A 12,928-nucleotide genomic window follows, 5' to 3' on the forward strand; every position below is an offset into this window, starting at 1 on the left:
GTGTTGTTTCCTACCTTCCACAACTGGGGGCGGCCCGTCAGGAAGTCCAGGACCCAGTTGCACAGGGCGGGGTTCAGACCCAGGGCCCCGAGCTTAACGATGAGCTTAGAGGGTACTATGGTGTTGAATGCTGAGCTATAGTCAATGAAAAGCATTCTTACATAGTTATTCCTCTTGTCCTGATGGGATAAGGCAGTGTGCAGTGAGATGGCGAGTGCATCGTCTGTGGAAAGAGACGCGTTCTGTCTCCTAGAGATCAACGTACTTTGGTGTGAAAAGTGCAAATCAATCCCAGAACAACAGTAAAGGACCTTGTGAAAATGCTGGAGGAAACAGGTACAAAAGTATCTATATCCACAGTAAAACGAGTCCTACAGTGGGGGAAAAAAGTATTTGATACCCTACTGATTTTGTACGTTTGCCCACTGATAAAGAAAGGATCAGTCTATAATTTTAATGGTAGGTTTATTTGAACAGTGAGAGACAGAATAACAACAAAACAAATCCAGAAAAACGCATGTCTAAAATGTTATAAATTGATTAGCATTTTAATGAGGGAAATAAGTATTTGACCCCCTCTCAATCAGAAAGATTTCTGGCTCCCAGGTGTCTTTTATACAGGTAACGACCTCCTAACCGCAGCTTGTTACCTGTAAAAAAGACATCTGTCCACAGAAGCAATCAATCAATCAATCAGATTCAAAACTCTCCACCATGTCCAAGACCAAAGAGCTCTCCAAGGATGTCAGGGACAAGATTGTAGACAAACACAAGGCTGGAATGGGCTACAAGACCATCGCCAAGCAGCTTGGTGAGAAGGTGACAACATTTGGTGCGATTATTCGCAAATGGAAGAAACACAAAAGAACTGTCAATATCCCTCGGCCTGGGGCTCCATGCAAGATCTCACCTCGTGGGGTTGCAATGATCATGAGAACGGTGAGGAATCAATCCCTGAACTACACGGGAGGATCTTGTCAATGATCTCAAGGCAGCTGGGACCATAGTCCCCAAGAAAACAATTGGTAACACACTACGCCGTGAAGGACTGAAATCCTGCAGCTGCCGCAAGGTCCCCCTGCTCAAGAATACATATACATGCCCGTCTGAAGTTTGAAAATTAACATCTGAATGATTCAGATGACAGCTGGTGAAAGTGTTGTGGTCAGATGAGACCAAAATGGAGCTCTTTGGCATCAACTCAACTCGCCGTGTTTGGAGGAGTAGGAATGCTGCCTATCACCCCAAGAACACCATCTCCACCGTCAAACATGGAGGTGGAAACATTATGCTTTGGGGGTGTTTTTCTGCTAAGGGGACAGGACAACGTCACTGCATCAAAGGGACGATGGACGGGGCCATGTACCGTCAAATCTTGGGTGAGAACATCCCTCCCTCAGCCAGGCTCATTGAAAATGGGTCGTGGATGGTTATTCCAGCATGACAATGACCCAAAACACACGGGCAAGGCAACAAAGGAGTGGCTCAAGAAGAAGCACATTAAGGTCCTGGAGTGGCCTAGCCAGTCTCCAGACCTTAATCCCATAGAAAATCTGTGAAGGGAGCTGAAGGTTCGAGTTGCCAAACGTAAGCCTCGAAACCTTAATGACTTGGAGAAGATCTGCAAAGAGGTGTGGGACAAAATCCCTCCTGAGATGTGTGCAAACCTGGTGGCCAACTACAAGAAACGTCTGACCTCTGTGATTGCCAACAAGGGTTTTGCCACCAAGTACTAAGTCATGTTTTGCAGAGGGGTCAAATACTTATTTCCCTCATTAAAATGCTAATAATTTTATAACATTTTTGACATGTGTTTTTCTGGATTTTTTTGTTGTTATTCTGTCTCTCACTGTTCAAATAAACCCACCATTAAAATTATAGACTGATCATTTCTTTGTAAGTGGGCAAACGTACAAAATCAGCAGGGGATCAAATACTTTTTTCCACCACTGTATATCGACATAACCTGAAAGACATCTCAGCAAGGAAGAAGCCACTGCTCCAAAACCTCCATAAAAAAAGCCAGACTACGGTTTGCAACTGCACATGAGGACAAAGATCGTACTTTTTGGAGAAATGTCCTCTGGTCTGATGAAACAAAAATAGAACTGTTTGGCCATAATGGCCATTGTTATGTTTGGAGGGAAAAGGGGGAGGCTTGCAAGCCGAAAAACACCATCCCAACCGTGAAGCATGGGGGTGGCAGCATCATGTTATGGGGGTGCTTTGCTGCAGGAGGACTGGTGCATTTCACAAAATAGATGGCATCACGAGGAAGGGAAATTATCTGGATATATTGAAGCAACATCTCAAGACATCAGTCAGGAAGTTAAAGCTTCGTCGCAAACGGGTCTTCCAAATGGACATTGACCCCAAGCATACTTCCAAAGTTGTGGCAAAATGGCTTAAGGACAACAAAGTCAAGGTAGTGGAGTGGCCATCACAAAGCCCTGACCTCAATCCCATTGAAAATTTGTGGGCAGAACTGAAAAGGCGTGTGCGAGCAAGGAGGCCTACAAACCTGACTCAGTTACACCAGCTCTGTTATGAGGAATGGGCCAAAATTCACTCGCCAAAATTCACCAAGCTTGTGGAAGGCTACCCGAAACGTTTGACCCAAGTTAAACAATTTAAAGGCAATGCTACCAAATACTAATTGAGTGTATGTAAACTTCTGACCCACTGGGAATGTGATGAAAGAAATAAAAGCTGACATAAATCATTCTCGCTACTATTAATCTGACATTTCACATTCTTAAAATAAAGTGGTGATCCTAACTGACCTAAAACAGGGATTTTTTACTAGGATTAAATGTCAGGAATTGTGAAAAACTGAGTTTAAATGTATTTGGCTAAGGTGTATGTAAACTTCAGACTTCAACTGTATACACAGACATGGAATCACTGGCCACTTTAATAATGGAAAAATAATCACTTTAATAATGTTTACATATTGCTTTACTCATCTCATATGTATATACTAAATTATATTCTACTGTATTTAAGTCAATGCCACTCTGACATTGCTCGTCCTAATATTTATATATTTCTTCATTCCATTATTTTAATTTTAGATTTGTGTGTATTGCTGTGAATAGTTAGATACTACTGCACTGTTGGAGCCAGGAACACAAGCATTTCACTACACCCGCAATAACATCTGATAAATATGTGTATGTGACACAATAAAATGTGATTTATAGAACTGCATTATTATTATAACGTTGTGTCCATATAACTTCACACACTTTCAGTTCAAATCTGGGTTGATACTTTTCATCTTTCTTCAATTCGATGGATTTCAACCTAACTTTATTGATCCCCCCCCCAAAGGGAAAATCATTATTGGTGATTGAGGTAATCAGAAGGACTTTTGTATAGATTGTTGCTTGTGTATTTATTTGACTGTAACTAAATTCCTCCCTCTCCCCATTCCTCTAATCCCGGTATTCCCCTCCGTCCCACATCGCTCTCTCCAAACCCCGATTACCCCAACTCCCGTCCCCGTCCCGTCCCTGCCTGGACTGGTCATTTCAGTAGGATGCCTGTTTATGTCGTTTCCATTGTATGTTTTATAATATTGTCTGTTTCAGTTGTTGTTCCTTTGTCACTTCCATTGTGTTATAAAATCGTTTTGGTAGTAGTGAACAGCAAGGACGTCGAAGCATAGTGAACAACAAGGAAGTTCACTGTATATAGACTTTTTTTCTATTGTGTTTATCTTGTCCAGGTCGCAGTTGTAAATGAGAACTTGTTCTCAACTGGCCTACCTGGTTAAATAAAGGTGAAATAAATAAATATTAAAAAAAGAAAAAAAGCAGTTTTGAATTTTAACAGTTATTTTACTGATATTTTCTTATTACAATTGGCTATTATCAAACAGCTTCATATAACTAAGAATTATAATCTAAGTCCTATCCATTTAGATCCTAGAATAGATTAAACAGTTATATTTGAAGTTTTTAATATTGTTGAGGTGTAAAATTTTATCCCAAATAGTTGATCTTCTAAAATTGCCAATTTAGCAGTTGTCAGTGTGAAACCATTTGATTGGCTGTTGTCACGAGCCACGGACTCCGCACAACGCCATCTGATTGGCTGTTTAACAAAACACTGACAGGTTAAAACGTGAACGTTGTCAAATTTGCCTTCAGTTGAGTTGTCAGTTTAGACCCAGCGTTCTTTATTCTGGTACATTCTGATCGTTATCAGACACTAGTCTGTTGGGATATAAAAAATACAAGTGATAGTATGAACGCTATGATTTGTCAACTCCAACTACCACCTTACATGGAGTCCGAATACAAGAGTTTCCAACCGTGGCGGGACTACATGAAGCTAGCTGACCTAGTGCGGGAGATGCAGTTAGGCAAGTTCACCCCAGAACCGTTAACCGTTGAGGATCATGACTCCGGGATATGCTCGACCATGGTGGAATTTGAAGAGTTCCCGCCGCGAGCCTTGCTGTCACCGATAACACCTGTGGCGACACCACCACTATGGCACGAAATGGAACCCCTGGATTCCGAAATCGTCCTCTTGCATGAAGACGCTCCTTTATGGCCGAGCAGCACCGAGGGTCCCGAGCCCCCTACAGCAGCGTCCAGATCCCCCGCGGGCACCCGGGGCCAGAGTGGGAGAAACACGCCGGAGGAGGTGCCATCACCTGAGCGAAAGTTCTGCAGCTTCTGCAAATACAACGGGGAGTCTGAGTCTGTGTATTCCTCCCACAACCTCAAGGACCAGGATGGGGACATGATGTGCCTGTACCTGCGGCTGTATGTCTGCCCTCTCTGCGGGGTCACCGGGGCCCAAGCCGCCACCAAGCACCATTGTCCCCTGGTCGAAACCACCTACAGCTCTGTCTATGTCATGTCCAGTGGTGTAAAGTACTTTGGTGAAATACTTGAAAGTACTACTTAAGTAGTTTTTGGAGGATCTGTACTTTCCTTGGGCTTCCGAGTGGCGCAGCGGTCTAAGGCACTGCATCTCAGTGCTTGAGGTGTCACTACAGACACCGTGGTTCGAATCCAGGCTGTATCAGAACCGGCCGTGATTGGGAGTCCCATAGGGCGGCGCACAATTGGCCCGGGTTTGGCCGTCATTGTAAAAACGAAGTTGTTCTTAATTGACATGCCTTATTAAATGAAGACTTTTACTTCACTACATTCCTAAAGAAAATGATGTACTTTTTACTCCGTACATTTTCCCTGATACCCAAAACTATTGTTTACATTTTGAATGCTTACCAGGACACGACAATAGTTTAATTCACACACTTATCAAGAGAACATCCCTACTGCATCTGATCTGGCCGACTCACTAAACACATGCTTCGTTTGTAAATGATGTCTGAGTGTTGGAGTGTGTCCCTGGTTATCTGTGAATTAATAAAGAACAACAAAAAGGTGCCATCTGGTTTGCTTTACTTTTTTACTTTTCATACCGTAGTATATTTTAGCAATTACATTTACTTTAGATACTGCAGTATATTTTAAACCATTAACTTTTAGACTTTTACTCAAGTAGTATTTTACTGGGTGACTTTCACTTATACTTGAGTCATTTTCTATTAAGGTATCTACTTTTACTCATGAATGTGCTGGCAGAGAGGCTCCAGTTCGCCGCCCCTGGTACTCGCCTGGACTGGTCATTTCAGTAGGATGGCTGTTTATCTAGTTTCCATTGTATGTTTTATAATACTTTCTGTTTCAGTTGTGTTTTTCCTTTGTCGTTTCCATTGTGTTTTATAAAATACTTAGTACACCTGATTCTATTTGTCAACTAAACATCAAGCCCTCATTGAGTTGAATCAGGTGAGTTTGTCCGGGGCTACAACAACAATATGTACTGTTGGGGGACTGGAGTTGGGAAACACTGATGTAAGGAAACAGACACGTTTCAATCTTGTCAATAGGCCATCTTTTTAAACTCCCAAATTAACAAACTAAGTAGGGCAGTACAAGACACACAACCAGCTTTCTGGATCAGCCCAGTCCTTCTAGAATGCTCCACAGATAGACAGTCATCAAACCATTGTTGTCTAGGCCCCAATCACCATATGAGTCTAGGACCCTGAGATGGGCCGTTAATCATCACTTTTCTGTAAATCGAGGTTAGTGACCCAACCCTGGCAGTCTCCCATGAATTGATGTGTGTCCAATTGACTTGAGTGGTTTGCTATTATTCTATACATTTAATGTAAATAAATTGTAAATGGACACTCAAAACCGGTTCAGGCCAATTTGACAACACAATTCTCCCATTCCATTCGTGCATGTACCTAATGTATTTCAGCAGATGTCGTGCGTTTTTTGTAGCTTAATTCGTGAGAAAAGACAAGAATTTAAACACGATAGCCAATTTTTTCTTCATTATTGAACTTTATGAATATACCATAATGTTGTATTTATTTAATCCCGTTTCATAAATGGTGTTTGTATTGCTATATATACTGTTTTCGATGTTTCTGAGCAGACTTTCTGAACAGAATTTGTGAGAAAAGACACAAATTTATGTGCGACTTAATTCGTGGGAAAACCATTTTTATTAATTCCAATGCTGTTTTCTATGATTGATTTCGCTTAATACTTTGGGATACTGGTGCACTTGTAGTCAGAAAGGCCTTTTTTTTCGTGAAGGCAACAGTACACGATATTCTTCATAACGCATTCATATTTCGTGGAGCCTAAATCACACAGTTTTCTTCATAATGAATTTAGTACCAGTTAAACAGGTTAATGTAGAATAATAAATTATGTTGGTTTACACTTATGGCTCTTCCAAGGCCGTTTTATGATGATTTTTACGGTGTCAATCATGTCAGCGAGTCAGAAATGTCCGTTTCCTAGTAACGACTAGCGCTTGAATGCTGTATTATGCTGGCTTCATATTCTCCTGGGACACTGGAAAATGGGAAGCCGTAACTCCGACATAATTCTTAAGCCAATAGATTGGCAACAACATTTTCTCCGTTTCCCACTTGTTATCCCAATTTTGAGGGTCATTCAAGTGAATCTTCCCAGTCGGAACTAGGAATTTCCGATAACTCCGATGGCACGTGAACGTGCCAACGTGAACGTGCCAACAAGTAGGCTATACAATAAACAAGATGACTTTAGAAATAAGAAACTAAAGTAATTATAATTAAACAATAAATATATAATAATATATAATATAATTATATATATACAATTATCATATGTTTGGTTGCTTTGAGACTGAGTCCTGTCTACAGAATATTATTTACAAGGAGCGGTTCCGATCTTTTTCACATAGTCTACATCTGTCTGCAGTTTTATGTTATGGGTGATCTTTTCCATTAAATACAGTTCTTTCAGTCTACCACTCCACTCTTCCATAGTATGAATGTCCTCCTAAAATGCTCATCATTTTATAACATTTTTGACATGCGTTTTTCTGGATTGTTTTGTTGTTATTCTGTCTCTCACTGTTCAAATAAACCCACCATTAAAATTATAGACTGATCATTTCTTTGTAAGTGGGCAAACGTACAAAATCAGCAGGCGATCAAATACTTTTCCCCCCCACTGTATATCGACATAACCTGAAAGACCGCTCAGCAAGGAAGAAGCCACTGCTCCAAAACCGCCACAAAAATGCCAGACTACGGTTTGCAACTGCACATGAGGACAAAGATCGTACTTTTTGGAGAAATGTCCTCTGGTCTGATGAAACAAAAATAGAACTGTTTGGCCATAATGGCCATTGTTATGTTTGGAGGGAAAAGGGGGAGGCTTGCAAGCCGAAAAACACCATCCCAACCGTGAAGCATGGGGGTGGCAGCATCATGTTATGGGGGTGCTTTGCTGCAGGAGGACTGGTGCATTTCACAAAATAGATGGCATCACGAGGAAGGGAAATTATCTGGATATATTGAAGCAACATCTCAAGACATCAGTCAGGAAGTTAAAGCTTCGTCGCAAACGGGTCTTCCAAATGGACATTGACCCCAAGCATACTTCCAAAGTTGTGGCAAAATGGCTTAAGGACAACAAAGTCAAGGTATTGGCGTGGCCGTCAAAGAGCCCTGACCTCAATCCCATAGAAAATTTGTGGGCAGAACTGAAAAGGCGTGTGCGAGCAAGGAGGCCTACAAACCTGACTCAGTTACACCAGCTCTGTTATGAGGAATGGGCCAAAATTCACTCGCCAAAATTCACCAAGCTTGTGGAAGGCTACCCGAAACGTTTGACCCAAGTTAAACAATTTAAAGGCAATGCTACCAAATACTAATTTAGTGTATGTAAACATCTGACCCGCTGGGAATGTGATGAAAGAAATAAAAGCTGACATAAATCATTCTCGCTACTATTAATCTGACATTTCACATTCTTAAAATAAAGTGGTGATCCTAACTGACCTAAAACAGGGATTTTTTACTAGGATTAAATGTCAGGAATTGTGAAAAACTGAGTTTAAATGTATTTGGCTAAGGTGTATGTAAACTTCAGACTTCAACTGTATACACAGACATGGAATCACTGGCCACTTTAATAATGGAAAAATAATCACTTTAATAATGTTTACATATTGCTTTACTCATCTCATATGTATATACTAAATTATATTCTACTGTATTTAAGTCAATGCCACTCTGACATTGCTCGTCCTAATATTTATATATTTCTTCATTCCATTATTTTAATTTTAGATTTGTGTGTATTGCTGTGAATAGTTAGATACTACTGCACTGTTGGAGCCAGGAACACAAGCATTTCACTACACCCGCAATAACATCTGATAAATATGTGTATGTGACACAATAAAATGTGATTTATAGAACTGCATTATTATTATAACGTTGTGTCCATATAACTTCACACACTTTCAGTTCAAATCTGGGTTGATACTTTTCATCTTTCTTCAATTCGATGGATTTCAACCTAACTTTATTGATCCCCCCCAAAGGGAAAACCATTATTGGTGATTGAGGTAATCATTGATCTTATATGATTACAGAAAGACTTTTGTATAGATTGTTGCTTGTGTATTTATTTGACTGTAACTAAATTCCTCCATCTCCCCATTCCTCTAATCCCGGTATTCCCCTCCGTCCCACATCGCTCTCTCCAAACCCCGATTACCCCAACTCCCGTCCCCGTCCCGTCCCTGCCTGGACTGGTCATTTCAGTAGGATGCCTGTTTATGTCGTTTCCATTGTATGTTTTATAATATTGTCTGTTTCAGTTGTTGTTCCTTTGTCATTTCCATTGTGTTATAAAATCGTTTTGGTAGTAGTGAACAGCAAGGACGTCGAAGCATAGTGAACAACAAGGAAGTTCACTGTATATAGACTTTTTTTTCTATTGTGTTTATCTTGTCCAGGTCGCAGTTGTAAATGAGAACTTGTTCTCAACTGGCCTACCTGGTTAAATAAAGGTGAAATAAATAAATATTAAAAAAAGAAAAAAAGCAGTTTTGAATTTTAACAGTTATTTTACTGATATTTTCTTATTACAATTGGCTATTATCAAACAGCTTCATATAACTAAGAATTATAATCTAAGTCCTATCCATTTAGATCCTAGAATAGATTAAACAGTTATATTTGAAGTTTTTAATATTGTTGAGGTGTAAAATTTTATCCCAAATAGTTGATCTTCTAAAATTGCCAATTTAGCAGTTGTCAGTTTGAAACCATTTGATTGGCTGTTGTCACGAGCCACGGACTCCGCACAACGCCATCTGATTGGCTGTTTAACAAAACACTGACAGGTTAAAACGTGAATGTTGTCAAATTTGCCTTCAGTTGAGTTGTCAGTTTAGACCCAGCGTTCTTTATTCTGGTACATTCTGATCGTTATCAAACACTAGTCTGTTGGGATATAAAAAATACAAGTGATCGTATGAACGCTATGATTTGTCAACTCCAAGACCTACCGCCTTACATGGAGTCCGAAAACAAGAGTTTCCAACCGTGGCGGGACTACATGAAGCTAGCTGACCTAGTGCGGGAGATGCAGTTAGGCAAGTTCACCCCAGAACCGTTAACCGTTGAGGGTCATGACTCCGGGATATGCTCGACCATGGTGGAATTTGAAGAGTTCCCGCCGCGAGCCTTGCTGTCACCGATAACACCTGTGGCGACACCACCACTATGGCACGAAATGGAACCCCTGGATTCCGAAATCGTCCTCTTGCATGAAGACGCTCCTTTATGGCCGAACAGCACCGAGGGTCCCGAGCCCCCTACAGCAGCGTCCAGATCCCCCGCGGGCACCCGGGGCCAGAGTGGGAGAAACACGCCGGAGGAGGTGCCATCACCTGAGCGAAAGTTCTGCAGCTTCTGCAAATACAACGGGGAGTCTGAGTCTGTGTATTCCTCCCACAACCTCAAGGACCAGGATGGGGACATGATGTGCTTGTACCTGCGGCTGTATGTCTGCCCTCTCTGCGGGGTCACCGGGGCCCAAATCGCCACCAAGCACCATTGTCCCCTGGTCGAAACCACCTACAGCTCTGTCTATGTCATGTCCAGTGGTGTAAAGTACTTTGTTGAAATACTTGAAAGTACTACTTAAATAGTTTTTGGAGGATCTGTACTTTCCTGATTGACAAGCCTAATTAAATGAAGAGTTTTACTTCACTACATTCCTAAAGAAAATGATGTACTTTTTACTCCGTACATTTTCCCTGATACCCAAAACTATTGTTTACATTTTGAATGCTTACCAGGACACGACAATAGTTTAATTCACACACTTATCAAGAGAACATCCCTACTGCATCTGATCTGGCCGACTCACTAAACACATGCTTCGTTTGTAAATGATGTCTGAGTGTTGGAGTGTGTCCCTGGTTATCTGTGAATTAATAAAGAACAACAAAAAGGTGCCATCTGGTTTGCTTTACTTTTTTACTTTTCATACCGTAGTATATTTTAGCAATTACATTTACTTTAGATACTGAAGTATATTTTAAACCATTAACTTTTAGACTTTTACTCAAGTAGTATTTTACTGGGTGACTTTCACTTATACTTGAGTCATTTTCTATTAAGGTATCTACTTTTACTCATGAATGTGCTGGCAGAGAGGCTCCAGTTCGCCGCCCCTGGTACTCGCCTGGACTGGTCATTTCAGTAGGATGGCTGTTTATCTAGTTTCCATTGTATGTTTTATAATACTTTCTGTTTCAGTTGTGTTTTTCCTTTGTCGTTTCCATTGCGTTTTTTAAAATACTTAGTACACCTGATTATATTTGTCAACTAATCATCAAGCCCTCATTGAGTTGAATCAGGTGAGTTTGTCCGGGGCTACAACAACAATATGTACTGTTGGGGGACTGGAGTTGGGAAACACTGATGTAAGGAAACAGACACGTTTCAATCTTGTCAATAGGCCATCTTTTTAAACTCCCAAATTAACAAACTAAGTAGGGCAGTACAAGACACACAACCCGCTTTCTGGATCAGTCCAGTCCTTCTAGAATGCTCCACAGATAGACAGTCATCAAACCATTGTTGTCTAGCTCCCAATCACCATATGAGTCTAGGACCCTGAGATGGGCCGTTAATCATCACTTTTCTGTAAATCGAGGTTAGTGACCCAACCCTGGCAGTCTCCCATGAATTGATGTGTGTCCAATTGACTTGAGTGGTTTGCTATTATTCTATACATTTAATGTAAATAAATTGTAAATGGTCACTCAAAACCGGTTCAGGCCAATTTGACAACACAATTCTCCCATTCCATTCGTGCATGTACATAATGTATTTCAGCAGATTTCGTGCGTTTTTTTGTGGTTTAATTCGTGAGAAAAGACAAGAATTTAAACACGATAGCCAATTTTTTCTTCATTATTGAACGTTATGAATATACCTTAACGTTGTATTTATTTAATCCCTATTTATAAATGGTGTTTGTATTGCTATATATACTGTTTTCGATGTTTCTGAGCAGACTTTCTGAACAGAATTTGTGAGAAAAGACAAATTTATGTGCGACTTAATTCGTGGGAAAACCATTTTTATTAATTCCAATGCTGTTTTCTATGATTGATTTCGCTTAATACTTTGGGATACTGGTGCACTTGTAGTCAGAAAGGCCTTTTTTTTTCGTGAAGGCAACAGTACACGATATTCTTCATAACGCATTTCATATTTCGTGGAGCCTAAATCACACAGTTTTCTTCATAATGCATTTAGTACCAGTTAAACAGGTTAATGTAGAATAATAAATTATGTTGGTTTACACTTATGGCTCTTCCAAGGCCGTTTTATGATGATTTTTACGGTGTCAATCATGTCAGCGAGTCAGAAATGTCCGTTTCCTAGTAACGACTAGCACTTGAATGCTGTATTATGCTGGCTTCATATTCTCCTGGGACACTGGAAAATGGGAAGTCGTAACTCCGACATAATTGTGTTCAAGTTCTTTTCAAGTCGGAACAATTCTTAAACCAATAGATTTGCAACAACATTTTCTTCGTTTCACACTGTAATTCAAAATTTGAGGTATGAATGTCCTCCTTTAACCAATGCTCTATAATTAACAATGTCTACACTGTATTTCTGATCAATTTGATGTTATTTTAATGGACCATTTTTTGGCCTTTTCTTTCAAAAACAAGGACATTTCTAAATGACCCCAAACTTTTGAACAGCAGTGTAATGACTTATCTAGGATCAGCTTTCTCTCCCCAAGCCGACCAGAAAATAATGGAAAACTGACCCAAGATCAGTACTGTACATAGGCAACTTTCAACCCAATGTAATGCAGAGCGCCTTCCAGCTCGTCAACACAATCTGCTGCAGGGGAGGTTACTTTCTGCGTTGTTCGGCATATCAAATCAAATAAATCACATTTTATTGGTCACATACACATATTTATCAGATGTTATTGTGGGTGTAGAGAAATGCTTGTGTTCCTGGCTCCAACAGTGCAGTAGTATCTAACTATTCACA

The 12,928-nt window shown here is 40.3% G+C and overlaps 2 protein-coding genes across 2 annotated transcripts; both read left to right on the plus strand.

Moving 5' to 3' along the window:
• Positions 1-4,171: 4,171 nt before the first annotated feature.
• LOC106596766 (nanos homolog 1-like) lies at positions 4,172-5,662 on the plus strand. The gene is made up of 2 exons (XM_014188030.2): positions 4,172-4,897; positions 5,610-5,662. Exons 1-2 carry the CDS (start codon positions 4,252-4,254, stop codon positions 5,660-5,662), a joined length of 699 nt encoding a protein of 232 aa, XP_014043505.2. The 5' UTR covers positions 4,172-4,251.
• Positions 5,663-9,789: 4,127 nt separating this feature from the next.
• Positions 9,790-10,561, plus strand: LOC123725423 (nanos homolog 3-like). The gene has a single exon (XM_045690798.1). It carries the CDS (start codon positions 9,870-9,872, stop codon positions 10,542-10,544), a length of 675 nt encoding a protein of 224 aa, XP_045546754.1. The 5' UTR covers positions 9,790-9,869; the 3' UTR covers positions 10,545-10,561.
• Positions 10,562-12,928: the final 2,367 nt, after the last annotated feature.

Source organism: Salmo salar, chromosome ssa12 (assembly GCF_905237065.1).
Source record: "Salmo salar chromosome ssa12, Ssal_v3.1, whole genome shotgun sequence".
In the NCBI taxonomy this organism is placed as follows: Eukaryota; Metazoa; Chordata; class Actinopteri; order Salmoniformes; family Salmonidae; genus Salmo; species Salmo salar.

Coding starts and splice junctions, on each gene's coding strand:
- LOC106596766 (XM_014188030.2), top strand. CDS start 4,252: ATGAACGCTATGATTTGTCAACTCCAACTACCACCTTACATGGAGTCC. Junction 4,898..5,609: donor CAGTGGTGTAAAGTACTTTG/GTGAAATACTTG, acceptor ATGTGCTGGCAG/AGAGGCTCCAGTTCGCCGCC.
- LOC123725423 (XM_045690798.1), top strand. CDS start 9,870: ATGAACGCTATGATTTGTCAACTCCAAGACCTACCGCCTTACATGGAG.